Here is a 17,087-nt window from a genome sequence, read left to right on the forward strand (position 1 = left end):
GGCATGAAAAGGGGTCCCTTAATATAAGTAGACAACCAAAAGCGAACAACAAAGGGACATAGCCCTAAGAATGATAGTCAACTATATATAATATAGAAAAAATGAACAATCTTTATTTAGAAATGATACAACAAGTATAACGGAATATAAACAACGAATGGACCACATAAGGAGATAAAAAACAGTGCGGTCAGATGTAAAAGACCATGAACATGCAGAGTCAGCCAACCTAGGGAAGTCAAAAAACCGCTCAAATAACCCTCAGGGAAATGATCATACATACAGAATGGCAGTGCCCAGATAGATGAAGAGATAAGGAAAAATATCTATGCATCTGATGGGAAATATCTATGCATCTAATAAGTATAAGTGTGATGTATAGAATCCCAACACAATACCTGGGCAGAGATGGTAAGGCAGGGTGAACCTGTAATAATACATGAAAGAACAGGAATGATGTCATGCAGGTCTGCTTGGCGAAACGCGCGTCGAGGCATCTTTCATCCTTACTTCTGGGTCGTCTGTTCCGCTCCCCATCATGTCTCAGGGTATATGTTTGCTTCGGTTTCCTGCATGACATCATTCCTGTTCTTTCATGTATTATTACAGGTTCACCCTGCCTTACCATCTCTGCCCAGGTATTGTGTTGGGATTCTATACATCACACTTATACTTATTAGATGCATAGATATTTCCCATCAGATGCATAGATATTTTTCCTTATCTCTTCATCTATCTGGGCACTGCCATTCTGTATGTATGATCATTTCCCTGAGGGTTATTTGAGTGGTTTTTTGACTTCCCTAGGTTGGCTGACTCTGCATGTTCATGGTCTTTTACATCTGACCGCACTGTTTTTTATCTCCTTATATGGTCCATTCGTTGTTTATATTCCGTTATACTTGTTGTATCATTTCTAAATAAAGCTTGTTCATTTTTTCTATATTATATAGTTGACTATCATTCTTAGGGCTATGTCCCTTGGTTGTTCGCTTTTGGTTGTCAAATTATGTTCATGGCACCAGAGATCTCCCTCGATCTCGAAATGGGAAAACTTTAGTTAACACCTTTGTCCCATATAAGCGCCTTGTATATAAAAATAGGGATGCATGAAATCTTCCAAGGCATGGTGTTTGTGGATTGGCTCACTAATTATACTTCACATCGATATATACTTGCTCTTCATTCTTTGAGTTATTTGGTTCTTTGAATTAGTTTTACCTTTAGGTGTATGATCACCTTCACTCCTGTAAATGTAGCACTGCCGATGTTTCTCCTTTTGCTCCCATCACATGATCTGTATGTATGACTGTATATGAGCGATGATGATGATTTGGGTTTTGCTGTTCCGACTTGCCTTTTAATTTATGTAAATTTGAGCTTGTAATTCTTCAATAAATAGTTCAAAAATCCAAAACCTATATTTTCTTTACAGGTGTTTAATCCACGCATTGGTATGGATGCTTTACAAATCTACCCTATTAGCCAGGCCAACGCCAACCAGCGTTCTGGCAGAGCTGGAAGGACAGGCCCTGGACAGTGCTTCAGGTGAGTGGCATCCTTCTGAAAACCGTCCTATTAATATGATGCAGGACCCGCAGTAACCACCTCTTTGTCTCTGCCAGGCTGTACACTCAAAGTGCATATAAGAATGAGCTGCTGTGTACGACTGTCCCAGAAATCCAGCGCACCAACCTGTCTAATGTGGTTCTGCTGCTGAAGTCACTAGGGGTGCAGGACCTTCTTCTCTTCCACTTCATGGACCCACCTCCAGAGGACAACATGCTCAACTCCATGTACCAGCTTTGGATTTTGGGGGCTCTTGATAACACAGGTGAATCCCTTATTCTCTTTTTGATCTACTGATCACGATAGCGTATTTTTGAGTTTATCTTTGTATATTTGGGTAACTTTTGTATCTTGTTTTTCCCAGGTTCACTGACCTCCACTGGCCGTCTTATGGTTGAGTTTCCTCTGGATCCAGCATTGTCAAAGATGTTGATTGTGTCTTGTGATATGGGTTGCAGCGCTGAAATTCTCATCGTTGTGTCCATGTTGTCTGTGCCAGCAATATTCTATAGACCAAAGGTAGTGTTTGTGTGTAAAATTATATTGGTATTTGAGGAAGTCTTCCAGCCGTCCTTACTTTATTACTGGACCCCTTTCTGTTTTCTGCTAGGGCCGCGAGGAAGAGAGCGATCAAGTGAGGGAGAAATTTGCCGTCCCAGAGAGTGACCACTTAACGTATTTAAATGTTTTCCTCCAGTGGAAAAACAACAACTATTCAAGTGGCTGGTGCAATCAGCATTTTATCCATGCCAAGGCAATGAGAAAGGTGCGTTCAGCTAGAAAGCCTGTTCTAAAACCCACTGGGTGAGATCTCTAAACACTTACAGCAGTCTTAACCAAATGTGCGTTAGAGTAAGATGTGCCAAATTTATTATGAGGTGCGTGCCTGTTATTAAATTTAGCGCATCTTGGCCATTCTAACGACAAATGGAAACCTACGCCTATAAGCTGGAGTCTATTTTGCGCTATAAGGCCTGACTCACATTGCGTTTTTTGGAAGATAGCCACGTATCCCACTGTTATAGGATACAGTGAGCTACGTTGCCCGAACTCCCCAGGCAGAGCGCTACTTGAAGCACAGTGCCCAGGGAAGCTGCTGATGTCACTGTCCATATATGGATATTAGGAGTTTTAGGCTCAATGCGTATTACGTGCGGTTTTGCTGCGCGAATGCAGTACCAGCATAGTCAATGAGCTTCCAGGAAATCTCATGTAAACGCTGCAGTATTTTTCGGGACGTATTTTAGAATTCGCAGCATGTCAATTTATATTGCGTTTCCGCTTGCGAATTGTATCGGTCTTGTCCTGTGGCAAATCGCACCAAAACCCGCAGAACGAGAACTTGCCGAAAAACACATCAAAACGTAAAAAACACATTGAAAAAAACATATAAGGTGCGGTTTTTACCTGCGTATTGCTGCGGTTTTGTTGCGTACTTTCCGCTGCAGAATACGCAACGTTTGCATGTAGTCTTAAAATGCTGAAATCCCTGGCAAGAGTGCCGTGGATTTCGCTCTTGGTGGAGCCCCTGACATCACTTCCCATATATGTGTAGCTGGAATCGCTGGGCTGTGTGCGGCCTAATGCTCTTCCTGGTGACTCCAGCTCTGGGGAAGCTCCCCGAGGTCTACATTCAAAGTATACTTCTGACAGATGTCATATTGTAGCATCATCACACACATGCTCCCGTGTTAAAAGAAAAACAAAAACGTTGATCACGCTGCATACTTTTTCTTTTTTGCGGGATTCTTTAATTTGTCTACTACGCTATTCCATCCTCAAATAAATGAAAATATATGTACACGAGCTGCTTTATTTACATGAAGGTGGTAACAAATAACCCCCCCCATAAATTACGTATCCATACTGTGAAGATAATTTTTGAGACCTTGGCTCTCATCAGGTCCGGGAAGTTCGTGCGCAGTTGAAGGACATCATGGTGGCCCAGCGCATGTCATTATCGTCCTGCGGGTCTGACTGGGATGTGGTTCGTAAATGCATCTGTGCAGCTTACTTTCATCAAGCCGCCAGGCTAAAGGTTGGTGTTGATGGGGAGTTTTAGAAATGAGCAGTCTAATTAGGATTAAATTGTATTTCTAGTGGCCGAGTGATCATGTGTGTTGTCTTTCCGCAGGGAATCGGTGAATATGTTAATGTACGGACAGGAATGCCTTGTCACTTACACCCAACCAGCTCCCTCTTCGGAATGGGTTACACCCCAGATTATATTGTTTATCATGAACTTGTGATGACGACCAAGGTAAGAGATCTAGATTTGTAAGCGTATAGTGCAGAGATTTCTACTCCTATTATTTATAACTTTTATAACATTCTCCAAGTTTATAAGGACATTTATTTCTACACTTACTGTATGTATCAAAGACCATTTCATTAATAAGGAATATAATGAGGGCTTATTAAATTACCTCAATGTCGCATATTTATTACATTCTCTCTTGTATGCTTAGATGTATTTTTCTTTGAAGGGTTTTAGGGTAATTTTAGGTCGGGTTTCGTGTGTGTATATATACACACAGTTAGGTCCAGAATTATTTGGACAGTGACACAATCTTCATGATTTGGGCTCCGCTGCCACCACATTGGATTTGGTTGAATCTGAGCAGAAAGTAAATCCCTCAACACTTAGGAATTCATCGGGCAGCTTCTGTCTTCAGTCACATCATTAATAAACACTAGTGACCCAGTGCCTTTTGGCAGCCATGCATGCCCACGCCATCACACTACCCCCCCCCACCATGCCAGCACACTGCCCCCACCATGTTTTACAGAGGATGTGGTGTGCTTTGGATCATGAGCCGCTCCCAGCCTTCTCCATATTTTCTTCCTCCCATCATTCTGGTCCAGGTTGATCTTAGTTTCATGCTGTTCCAGAACTCGGCGGCTTCTTTACATGTTGTTTGGCAAAGTCTAATCCGGCGTTTCTATTTTTGAGTCTGATTAATGGTTTGCACCTTGTGGTGATCCCTCTGTATTTGCTCTCATGAAGTCTTCTCTTTATGGTAGACTTAGATACTGATACACCTACTTCCAGGAGAGTGTTCTTCATTTGGGCAGATCTTGTGAAGGGGTTTTTCTTCACCATGGAAAGGATTCTGCGATCATCCACCACTGTTATCTTCCGTGGACGTACAGGCCTTTTGGAGTTCACAGGATCACCAGTGCGCTCTTTTGTTTCAAGAATGTACCAAACTCTTGATATTGCCACTCCTAACATTTCTGCTTCTCTCTGATGGATTTCTTCATTTTTTTCAGCCTAACGCTGATCTGTTTCACTTGCATTGAGAGCTGCTTTGACCTCATGTTGTGGGTTCACAGCAACAGCTTCCAAATGCAAATGTCACACCTGGAATCAACTCCAGACCTTTTACCTGCTTAATTGATGATGGATTAACCAGGGAATAGCCCATGCAGCCCATTAAATAGCTTTTGAGATAATTGTCCAATTACATTTGGTCCCTCGAAAAAGAGGCAGCTACAAATTAAAGAGCTGTAATTCCTAAACCCTTCCTCAAATTAGGATGTGAATACCCTCAAATTAAAGCTGAGTCTTCACTTTAAGCCCATATTGATTATATAACTGGATATTCAATATGTTTAGGTAAACCGCTAAAATGCCAAAACTTGTGTCACTGTGCAAATAATTCTGAACCTAACTGTATATTTATTTTTCTCATATATATATATATATATATATATATATATATATAATATGTGTGTGTGTGTATAATAATCTTTATTTATATAGCGCCAATATATTACGCAGCACTTTACAATTTAGAGGGAACATAAACAGACAATATCAGACATTACATAGTGTCAAAACTAATTTACAATTCAGACCGGAGGAGTGAGGACCCTGCTCGCAAGAGCTTACAATCTGAGGACATAAGGGAGACACAAAGTGTAATAGTGCTTGTTCAGTACAATGGTCCGGCCATCTTTTATACACAGGGGTTAGTAACATAAAGCTGCATGAGCCGCTCCCCAGCCTGTGTATGACGGACATGAAGTGCATTAGGGTGCAGGGAGTGTGAGGGAATCTTATCTGTTGACTAAAGGGGCCAAGGAAAGGAGTCAGATTAGGGAATGTTATTGGCCTGTCTAATAAAATGTGATTTCAGGGCACGTTTAAAACTGTGAATATTGGGAATTAATCTGATTGTCTGGGGTAGCGCATCCCAGAGGACGGTGCAGCACGAGCAAAATCCTGGAGACTGGAGTGGGAGGTTCAGATTATGGAGGATTTTAATCTAAGGTCATTGCCAGAATGTAGAGCGTGGGTAGATTGGTAGACGGAGATGTAAGGAGGTGCAGCACTGTGGAGAGCTTTGTGGGTGAGAGGAATAAGTTTGAATTAAATTCTGAAGGTTATCGGTAACCAGTGCAGTGACTGGCACAGGGTAGAGACATTGGTGTAGCGGTCCAGTGTAGTGACTGGCACAGGGTAGAGGTGTTGGTGTAGCGGTCCACTGTAGTGACAGGCACAGAGTAGAGGCGTTGGTGTAGCGGTCCACTGTAGTGACTGGCACAGGGTAGAGGTGTTGGTTAAGGGAGTTGGTCAGAATTATGAGCCTGGCTGCTGCATTCAGGATAGATTGGAGAGGGGAGAGTTTAGTGAGGGGAAGACTGACTAGTAATGAGTTACAGGAGTCCAGACGAGAGGGAATCCGAGCGACAAAGAGTTTTTGCCGTTTCCTCCGTAAGAAAAAAGCGGATTCTGGAGATGTTTTTGAGGTGAAAATGACAGGAGCGTGAAAGTGATCGAATGTGAGGAGTAAAGGAAAGGTCTGAGTAAAAAAATAACCCCCAGAGACAGCGGGCATGCTGCCCAGGAGTTATGGTAGTGCCACACACAGAGATGGAGACATTGGGTTTAGGTAGGTTAGTAGCTGGTGGGAACACAAGGAGCTCAGTTTTAGATAGAGAGAGGACATGATGTTAGAGACAGCGGACAGACAATCACTGGTGTTCTGTATTAGAGCGGGTGATGTCACAGGAAGAGGCATATAATTGGGTGTCATCAGTGTAGAGATGGTACTGGAAGCCAAATCTGCTGATGGTTTGTCCAATAGGGGCTGTGTAGAGAGAAAAGAGCAGCGGACCTAGGACTGATCCCTGAGGAACCCCGATAGCAAGGGGAAGAGGAGAAGAAGTAGAACCAGCAAATTACACACTGAATGAGCGGTCAGAGAGATGGGAGGAAAACCAAGAGAGAGCCGCGTCCTTGAGGCCAATAGAGTGGCGCATGTTAGGTAGGAGTTGGTGGTCTACAGTGTCAAAGGCTGCAGAGAGATCCAGAAGGATCAGGAGAGAGTATTTGCCATTAGATTTAGCTGCCAAGAGATCATTTGAGACTTTAGTAAGGGCAGTTTCTGTGGAGTGTAGAGTGCGGAATCCAGATTGTAAGGGGTCAAGAATGGAGTTAGCAGAGAGATAGCGGATAAGGCGAGAGGAGACCAAGCGCTCCAGGAGTTTTGAGATGAAGGGCAGATTAGAGACTGGTCGGTAGTTGGCAGCGCTGGATGGGTCAAGAGTTGTTTTTTCAGTAATGGGTTTATAATGGCATGTTTAAAAGAGGAGGGAAAGATACTACAGGAAAGAGAGAGGTTAAATATTTTAGTCAGGTGACTAGTGACAGCTGGGGAGAGGGACTGGAGGAGGTGTGAGGGGATAGGATCACTAGGGCAGGTAGTGGGATGAGAAGGAGAGAGACTTCCTGGAGACTTCTTCTGTTATTGGGTCAAATGCTGAAAGTGAAGAAGAGGCAGGGAAAGGGAACGATGTTACTAGGGGACTGGGAGAGAATATCATGGCGGATGTTGTTAATTTTGACTGTAAAAGAATTGGCCAGGTCTTCAGCACTGAGATCTGTGATTGGCGTCTGATACTTTTCCCTCCCTCCTAAGTCCAAAAGTGCAAAGAGGCGTTTTGGATTGATACTTGTTTGGCTTTGCGAAGGGCAGAGTTGTAAGTTCTGAGCATAAAGTACTAATGGTGGAAATTTGCAGCCCAATGCAATTTTCTCCACCGTGCTTTGGCACATTTCGAGCACCGCTGAAGATTGTGGTGTGTGCCAGGGATGTTGTCACCATAGTCTTTGTCTAGTGGTTCGGAGTGCGCTTCCAATGCATTTCGGAGAGTGAAACACGCACGCAGATTACAATAACAAAGGAGGGGAATGTGAGTGAGGCACTGGGGCCTGGAAAGTGCAGTGTTGGGAAAGAAGTATACCCACTCCTCCACCCTGCCTGTTCTCAGGTCTGGGGGCATGAGAGAAATGGAGACCAGCAAAAGATAGAGCAGCAGGGGAAGCCGTGTCAGACAGGAGTAGGCATGTTTCTGTAAGAGGCTGTAGGTTGTGAGAGCTAGAAAGGACTAAGTAATGAATAAAGGTGATTTTGTTGCGTATGGATGGCCAATTCCAGAGCACACAGTTAATAGAGGCTGGAGAAGAGATGAGAGAAATGTTGAGATGTGGTGGGTTTGTATATGTGGCAGGTAAGTGTTTTAGCTAGACTGACGAAAAGGGGGGACCAGGGTTAGGCGAGATGTCCCCTGCAGCTGGAGAATGGCAAACCACAGCAGATGGGTGAGTGATGAATGTGAGCGAGCGTTGTGGTGAGCAGTGGGAATTGTGTATGGGAACTGTTCAGGTGTGAGTGAAGGAGAGAGTGCTGTGCGCTGAATGGAGAAATGTGTACTAGGCATGTAGTGCAGAGATAGCTTTAGAGACTCCCTACATGGTGTCAATGATTGTGTGCTGTGCTTTGTAATCCCAAATTGTTTGGTTTCCTACCAGTCTCCCTTGTTGTCGAACTGCCTTGTTTAACTGCCAGGACACTTTGTCAAAATGACACTTCGACACACATGATGCCAGCACACCTGCCACCCCTGCACAAGTGCCTTCCCCTAGGTTACTACTACATTTAAAGGGGAGGGGAGGCACTGAACTTGCCCTAATTAACCGCCGACATCTGTTCATCAAACAAGCTTGACAAATGAGGGAAAGAAACTCCACACTGAACAACTAACTACTCTGGAGAGCTGGGGAAACTTAAAGACAAGCACATAGGTTGGAGGTTTCTGAAAACAAACGCCTATATAGGAAGAAAGGAAAACACACCTGAAGAACACAAAAAAAACCAAAAACATCGCCAAGAGGTGTGTGTGTCGCAATATATATATACACACACACACACACACACACACAAGCTAGATATAATATAGGCGTGTCAAGCTATTAACCAATCATAGACCTCACACATTAACCCAATGTTGTCCATTATGACTGAGGCACATGGACATCATTACTAATATTTGCACACACTCGCAGGTTTACCATTCATCACACCACACACCTTACATCAGAGAATGCAAGAACTTTGCTTTATTATTGTGGCCACACTAACATGTTATATTGAGCATCCCAATACTACAGGAAGTATCGGTATCCAAGTCACAATTCGGGGATCGTGACAACACTTGGGTGTGTGTGTACGCATATGTTGGTGCGGGTGTATGTATATAGGTGTGGGTACACGTGCGCGCACACACACGTATGTGTATATATATATACATACATACGTACGTGTAGATGGGATAGTTTACAGTTACCATCCTGCGTCTCAGACACACATGACCAGCTGACACTGAACTCATCGGGTCCACAGGACTGACTGATTCAGTGTAAAACGAGCAATACAAGTGTTCCATATAGAGAATACACAACAGTTGTATCTCAAAGTCACACGTTTTTTTGGGATAAAGACTAATTACCAAGTTACACCAAACTAACTAACTAATATAGAGTTAAACAAAAAAAAAAAACCTCAAAAGGTGTACATAGTCTTTACCAGAGTTAATTACTTTGATGGCCACAAGATGGCAGTATAATAATGGCAAAGAACGTTCTCTATCAGAATGCTAACAGTTTGATTGGAATAATAAAAAAAAAAATACAATTCTTCATCTGTAACCATACATATTTGTTTCATGCACAGATGCCATCGTTTTATTGACTTACGTTCTATGGTGATAGAATGCCAAAATTTTAGTGGCCGCATATAGAAAATATATTGAAACGTGGCCACTGTATTTAATCTGTATGTAACAAAAAAAATGCAATGTCATTCACCAAAGCCCACGCTTATCTTACAACTTGTATTTAATTGTATCCTTGTTTCCTAGGAATATATGCAATGTGTCACGGCGGTAGATGGCGAGTGGTTGGCAGAACTAGGTCCTATGTTCTACAGCATTAAACATGCCGGCAAGTCAAGACAGGTGCGTGTGAGGGTAGAGATGACTTGGTAATGTGGTTTTTTTCCTTCCTTTGTATAGTGCTATGTACTAATGTCTATTATGGTGTTTAGGAGAACAGGCGCAGGGCTAAGGAGGAGGTATCTGCAATGGAGGAGGAGATGATGCTAGCTGAAGAACAACTGCGCTCAAGGAGAGAAGAGCAGGACAGGAAAAGCACATTGAGCAGCTCAAGGTGTGTTATTATACACTAGACATGACAGAGGTGGCTCAATGAATATCATGTCGCTAGAATATCACCTGGCTGTATTACAGTTCTGTAAAGGTTCTATTTTGTACAGATCTGTAATACAGCACCCAGAGAAGTCTATACTGTGCCTCGGTATGTATCAGATTTTTCCTGTAGGATTAAGATGGAAGCAATCAGAGATATCGCTTTTAGTGGGAGACTATCTACAATATACTGTACCACCATACAAGTTGCACAGAGCCTAGAAAATCCTCCACTGTGATAGATCGTTACCACCTGTAGATTAATATACGTGTGTCCACATGCGCTGCTGCCCCACAAAATTATCAAAAACCCATTTAATTGTGTTCAAACAGATTTTTGACTGTCTGAAAGATGTAGCGTAACCAGGAGTTACGTATGTGGGGAAGGTAGGATTATGTCAAGTCAATAGGCTTTTCACTGGACACCCTACGCCGCTGCTCTATTCTTCAGTTGTTTATATATATATTTGTGTCTCTAGGTCCTCAAAGATTTACACCCCCGGAAGGAAGGAACAGATGGAACCAGGATCCCCCCGACGAACTCCCGCTCGATTTGGCTTGTGATCCCATTTCTGTATTTAATTGTCCACCAAACTCAACTGGTCTCGCTGCTTGAGAACAAATCTCCCCTCTAGTACATTGACACTTCTGGGACTTGTGGGATAAAATTTCCTTGGGTGGGGGAGGGGGGCGGGTATTGATCTTACCATTTTATTGTAAAGTGGAATATTGTTATTTTTAAGCAATAATGTATCTTTTGATGGTGTCAAGACGTGGAATGTTTATTTTTACATAACATTAAGAATATCTGAGCTTGGAGTGATTAGTTTGATTTCATGCATGCGAGTGTAACCTGCAGGACGGTGCTTGACACTAGAGACACTTGGATATGGAACGTGATAATTAACTTCTAATAAGTGTTGTAATGTCATAGGCAGTCCCACCACAAGTGGATAAGTTGGCTTATTGGCAGCTCCCTCTGCTTGAAGCCAATTTAAGTGCTGTATATTGACTAAAAGGCAACTGTTAAATGCTGATTATTGATTTTCTTGCAATGCTGACGGGATGAAGCGAAGCTAAGGGATTCTGGCTGGGCTCGGAGGGTTTTGTCATCGCACCGCATATAGTAAGACGGCTATCTGATAGTTTGCACTGGATCAACCATTACATTTGTCGTTCCAGGAATGTGAATAAACATGTTTCCTAAAGATGTTAGGATCAACATTAATGTCTCTCAGAGACCGATACACAAAGAAATAAAAGAGCAGGTGATTAAAACCCTTAGAATTCAGGATTAATTTATTACAAAATAGCAGTATAAATATTTTAAAAGTGATTTACAGAGAATATACCAATATAAAAAACAAACAGTGCAATGATTGTATTTGTGCTACTGCCACTGGCAGGTCCAATTTTCATTTTAAATCTCAGATATTAAGGTTTTGGGTTTTTGGCCCACCCCATATCCAGTCACAGGTAGAATGCATTATTTGCAGAAATTATGTGGTTGCTAATGGTTAAAGTGAATAAATGTGGAGCCAATTTTGAACATGATGATAAACTAGAATTGAAAGGTGCTTAAAATGATCAGTTTGTTTGAAACATTGCTCTGCAATTAGACCCGTTATTTGTATGTCTTCATGTTGTATAAACCTTCAGACGTCTCTGTAGCGTGCGCTATAATGTGACGTGGTTAGGATTAGCTCTAGTCCTGTTCGGCAATACATAGGATGATGGCTACATGTTCAGCCTTAGATTGAGTGACCGGAACTAGTCCCTAATGTGTAGGCAGACACCCAAGTCGAATCCCACATTCAGCTTTTGGAATCGTTCTGCTGATCAATGTCAGACGCTGGAGACCACTGTTAAGCCAGAGCAAAAATATTTCACGCTCCAGTGATCAAACTCATACAAGACCACAAGATTGTCCTTCCTTTCTCCAGGGACGTTGGAAGTGCAGCTTCTATACATTCAGCATTTGTACTGTGCTCATTCAGTGGACATTCGTTTTCTTTGTAGCACCAAATCATCAAGAACCTCCACGTGGCTTTGCCCTCAGGTTTCCAGCACTTGTGAATGCTCTTCTTGCAGAACGCAGAGACCTGTAAAACATTGGTCAGTGATGTACGAACTGGAGTGGAGTGACGGACACAAAAGTTGGCTTAAAACTCACCCTATGTCCTCGCTGGGATGTTGGTGCTCCAGGTCAGATGTACGCAGAGAAAGCTAGAATCAAATCAACCAAAAGTAAGAATTCTAATAGAAAAGGTAACTAAAGACTAAGGGTATGTTCACACGTAGTGACCAAAAACGTCTGAAAATCCAGAGCTGTTTTCAAGGGAAAACAGACCCTGCTTTTCAGACGTTTTTTTGACCAACTCGCATTTTTCGCGGCGTTTTTTACATCCGTTTTTGGAGCTGTTTTCATTGGAGTCTATGAGAAAACAGCTCCAAAAACATCCAAAGAAGTGTCCTGCACTTCTTTTGACGAGGCTGTATTTTTACGCGTCGTCATTTGACAGCTGTCAAACGACGACGCGTAAATAACAGGTCGTCTGCACAGTACGTCGGCAAACCCATTCAAATGAATGGGCAGATGTTTGCCGACGTATTGTAGCCCTATTTTCAGGCGTAAAACGAGGCATAATACGCCTCGTTTACGTCTGAAAATAGGTCGTGTGAACCAAGCCTAAGACTTTGAGGGTATGTGCACACGGTGAGAGGCTTTTACTGCTGAAATGACACTGTTTTCAGGAGAGAAAACAGCTGCCTCGTTTCAGCCGTAAAAGCTCCTCGTATTATGCGAGGCGTCTGAGACGCTCGTAAATCTTGAGCTGCTCTTCATTGAGTTCAATGAAGAACGGCTCAAATTACGTTGCAAAGCAAAGAAGTGTCCTGCACTTCTTTGCCGAGGCAGTCAATTTACGCGTCGTCGTTTGACAGCTGTCAAACGACGACGCGTAAATTACAGGTCGTCGGCAAACCCATTCAAATGAATGGGCAGATGTATTGTAGCCCTATTTTCAGGTGTAAAACGAGGCATAATACACCTCGTTTACGCCTGAAAATAGGTCATGGGAACCTGTCACCAGCATTTCACCTATTGAACTTTACTTATCCCTCGCTGGCCGCTGCTATAAGAAGTTCATTGCTGTTATCCCCTCTCCTAAACTCCTCATCCGACTGTAAATAAGTTTGCAAACATTTGCGCTTTTTATCGTAATAATCCGGTGTCCCTTTTTGCACACCCCCCAGAAGAGAACATCAATGCACAAGCGCGGGGTTTTGTGTGCTGGGGAAGGCAAGGAGCTGTCAATCAAAAGTAAGGAGGTGGGGTAAACTCGGAAAGGCTTGAGGAATGAAGATCTGACTTATGCTCATTAGCATACGGTGCGGAAACACAAAAAAAAAACAAAAACTAAAGCTACAGAGCCGACTACGAAGATAATTCTAGTTATATAGAAATGATTTTCCACCCACTACCACCAGGTATTGCCCGTTTAATAGGTGAAATGCTGGTGACAGTTTCCCTTTAACCTCATTTTACTGGTTACATTCATTTATATTGTTAGGCATTCTGGGAGATGTGGTGTTTTTACCACATACATGATATCAGCAGAGCATGCTCTGTGGAGGGACCTGCAGACAATTATTGAGTGCATTAGGAGTAAATTTACAAATACTTTTTTTGCTTCTCTCTGAGATATCTCCGTATATAGTGTGAACTGTAAATTATATTAAAACATGAACTTCTTTTATCGCACCTTATAACGTTCATTCTCTATGCGCCTCTCGTCTTCTACATTTCTTAAATATCTGTTCTCCCTCTGCATCTGCTCAATCACCTCCTGCATATGGCTGTTAAGAGAAAATGATAAGATCACCTGGCACAAGCTCGGTTCAGGCTAAAAGAAAAAGTGAGGGGTACTAAAACCAGGGACGGTTATTCACAAGTGTTATACTGTTAGGCATTAGATGTTGTACAACAATTTGCATCATTTTGGATGCTTCATTTTTTTGGAGTTCATTGGTTGAAGTAACTGCCGTTGCTGTTTTTGCCTTTTTTTTCTACATTCAACAACTGACAACACTGGGTCTCTTTTGGACAGCAATTAGGAAAGGATAAAGTGGATTTGTGCAGGCGAGTAACAGCCCGGACTGCTCAGTTAGGGCAGGAGAGTGACTCTTGGGGGTCTATTCACATGTGTTAAAAGTGCAGTTTCTTACTGCAAAATCAAAAACTGACCTCACAGTATGAATAGACCCTTAAAAGACTGTGTGCCCAGTGACAGATTCTCTTTAACCCGTTAGTGACCGCCCCATAGTGTTTTTACATCGGTCACTAACAGGCTTTATTCCGATGCAATAGCCTTTTCACGGCGCTGCATCGGAATAAGTAAACAGAGCAGGGAGCTGTCAAATCTCCCTGCTCCCAGAGGTAGCTGAGGGCTGGGGGCGTCCCTGCTCGACCGGGTAAGATCGATATTGGTATCGCTCACACGTTTAACCCCTCAGATGTGGCGCTCAATAGTGAGCACCGCATCGGAGTTGTTTTGGAGAGCGGGAGGGCGCTCCCTCTCAATCCCACTTGCACCCGGCAATAGCCGGCGTCTTCTATGGCAGCCGGGGGCCTAATAAAAGCCCCCAGGTCTGCCTTTAGTGAATGCCTGCGGCATGACCTAGCAGATGCCTGTCAGTTTTACACGGACAGGCATAATACACTGCAATACTATTATAATAGCGATCGGATAATCGCATAGTGAAGTCCCCTAGTGGGACTAGTAAAAAAATAAATAAAAGTTTAATAAAAAGTGAAACCCACTTTTCCCTCTTAGACTGCTTTATTATTAAAAAACAAAAAGTAAAAAAAGTTCCACATATTTGGTATCGCTGCGTTCGTAACGACCCCGACTATAAACTTATTACATCATTTAAGCCGCACGGTGAACGTAGTAAAAAATAAAACAAAACATGCAAAAATTGCTGCTGTTTTCTTTAAATCCAGCCTTAGGGTATGTGCACACGTAGTGACCAAAAACGTCTGAAAATACGGAGCTGTTTTCAAGGGAAAACAGCCCCTGTTTTTTCAGACGTTTTTTTGAGCAACTCACGTTTTTCGCGGCGTTTTCTACGTCCGTTTTTGGAGCTGTTTTCATTGGAGTCTATGAGAAAACTGCTCCAAAAACGTCCAAAGAAGTGTCCTGCATATAATGTATAGAAGTGTCCTGCACTTCTTTTGCCGAGGCTGTATTTTTACGCGTCGTCGTTTGACAGCTGTCAAACGACGACGCGTAAATGACAGGTCGTCGGCACAGTACGTCGGCAAACCCATTCAAATGAATGGGCAGATGTTTGCCGACGTATTGTAGCCCTATTTTCAGACGTAAAACGAGGCATAATACGCCTCGTTTACGTCTGAAAATAGGTCGTGTGAACCCAGCCTTAAAAAAAAAAAATTCATAAAAAGTCACATCTACACCAAAATGGTAACAACAAAAACTACAAATTGTCCCGCAAAATAAAAGCCCTCAAACAACTGCATCAGCAAAAAAATAAAAAAAAGTTACGGCTCTTCAAATATGGAGACACAAAAACAAATGATTTTGAAAAAAAAAAAAAATAATGTTTTCACTGTGTAAAAGTAGTAAAACATACAAAAGCTATACAAATTTGGTATCGTTGCAATCGCAACAACCTGCTGTATAAAGTTAGTTATTTATACCACACGGTAAACAGCGTAAATTTAGGACGCAAAAAAGTGTGGCAAAATTGCAGGTTTTTTTTCTATTCCCCCCAAAAAAAAGTTAATAAAAGTTAATCAAATTCTATGTACCCCAAAATGGTGCTATTAATAATTACAAAAAACAAGACCTTATACAGCTATGTCGACGCAAAAATAAAAAAAGCTATAGCTCTTTGAATGTGACGATGGAAAAACTTAAAAAGATGGCTTGGTCATTAGGGCCCAGAATGCAAGCAGGGGGAGGGGGTTAAGTACTTACTCTTTTTCAGTGGTCAGCTGCTGGATTTGCTTATTCTGTTCCCGTATCTTTTCCCCCAATGTCTTATTGGCTTCTCTGTGGATGGGATACAATGTATTTGAGCAAACAAGAAAAATAATATCTCTGGGTATAAAGCAGACTTGGTGGGCGACTTGTGGTAAGTTAATCCCGTCACGTGACACTTCACTGCAGCTGTTAAACTCACTTCTGTTCACCGACCCATTCGTTTACGTTGCACACAACCAACTCGCTCTCATGGTGAAGCCGTCGGCAGTCAGTCCTGGCAGCTTCTAGAGAGGAGCGCAGGGCGTCGAGCTGCAGAGGAGTTAGAAAATTCTTTCAGTACCTTTCTGTGATCTGGGGGCACATGCGGATGTGAGAGAAACGATCAAATAAATCCTCTGCTTATTTGGACTGGTCAGTGGTAGAAGCTGCAGTAACTGACACGTGGACATTAACCAGCACGGGGAACATGAAGTGGGATGTAGCTATTTTGGCAGCTGAAATGTATCAAAACTAGTGCAAGATGTGAGCTGCCATCCAATTGGTTGATTTAAGTTTCTTTGGAAAATGAAAGCAGAAACCGCATAGGGTGCTATAGACTGCTTCTCCATTGTCCCCCTGCACTAGTTTGATCATTTTGTAACCGTGAATGTGTAAGTATTATCGCATGTGGTTGGCACACTTTAGTTCTTCTTGTGAACGTCTGTATAGAGTCGTGGCTAAATGGCAGCAGATTATTAGGATTTATTTCAATCCTACTGCCACATAGAATCCACTGGGAGGAGATCGAGGGAAGACCATTTTCTAAACAGCCTAATGAATAATATCGGTGATTTGATGAACTACGTTAATAAAAAGAGCGACTAAAGGCCCTTTTGCACTGGCCAATTATCGGGCAAACGAGTATTCTGTGAACGCCCGTTTGTCCGACAATTGTCCAGTGTAATCAACGCAACGATC

At 42.5% G+C, this 17,087-nt stretch overlaps 2 protein-coding genes across 6 annotated transcripts in view; one reads left to right on the top strand and one right to left on the bottom strand.

Annotated features, from left to right (window-relative positions):
- Nucleotides 1-11,400, top strand: part of DHX38 (DEAH-box helicase 38) — a 45,257-nt gene extending 33,857 nt beyond the window's left edge. For all 5 annotated transcript variants that reach the window (XM_075838505.1, XM_075838507.1, XM_075838508.1 and 2 more), the window contains exons 18-26: nucleotides 1,436-1,548; nucleotides 1,626-1,834; nucleotides 1,934-2,088; nucleotides 2,180-2,335; nucleotides 3,473-3,607; nucleotides 3,704-3,829; nucleotides 9,778-9,873; nucleotides 9,963-10,084; nucleotides 10,602-11,400. In XM_075838505.1, the coding sequence (XP_075694620.1) occupies nucleotides 1,436-1,548; nucleotides 1,626-1,834; nucleotides 1,934-2,088; nucleotides 2,180-2,335; nucleotides 3,473-3,607; nucleotides 3,704-3,829; nucleotides 9,778-9,873; nucleotides 9,963-10,084; nucleotides 10,602-10,686 (1,197 nt within the window). In that variant the 3' untranslated portion in view covers nucleotides 10,687-11,400. The remainder of the gene's footprint in view (nucleotides 1-1,435; nucleotides 1,549-1,625; nucleotides 1,835-1,933; nucleotides 2,089-2,179; nucleotides 2,336-3,472; nucleotides 3,608-3,703; nucleotides 3,830-9,777; nucleotides 9,874-9,962; nucleotides 10,085-10,601) is intronic.
- A 16-nt stretch (nucleotides 11,401-11,416) lies between these two features.
- Nucleotides 11,417-17,087, bottom strand: part of PMFBP1 (polyamine modulated factor 1 binding protein 1) — a 104,423-nt gene continuing 98,752 nt past the window's right edge. The window contains exons 37-41 of the mRNA XM_075838504.1: nucleotides 16,330-16,439; nucleotides 16,125-16,199; nucleotides 13,887-13,980; nucleotides 12,296-12,348; nucleotides 11,417-12,224 (exon numbers count right to left, since the gene is read on the bottom strand). Of these exons, the coding sequence (XP_075694619.1) occupies nucleotides 12,152-12,224; nucleotides 12,296-12,348; nucleotides 13,887-13,980; nucleotides 16,125-16,199; nucleotides 16,330-16,439 (405 nt within the window). The 3' untranslated portion in view covers nucleotides 11,417-12,151. The remainder of the gene's footprint in view (nucleotides 12,225-12,295; nucleotides 12,349-13,886; nucleotides 13,981-16,124; nucleotides 16,200-16,329; nucleotides 16,440-17,087) is intronic.

The sequence above is a fragment of the Rhinoderma darwinii genome, chromosome 9, assembly GCF_050947455.1.
Source record: "Rhinoderma darwinii isolate aRhiDar2 chromosome 9, aRhiDar2.hap1, whole genome shotgun sequence".
Classification (NCBI taxonomy): domain Eukaryota; kingdom Metazoa; phylum Chordata; class Amphibia; order Anura; family Rhinodermatidae; genus Rhinoderma; species Rhinoderma darwinii.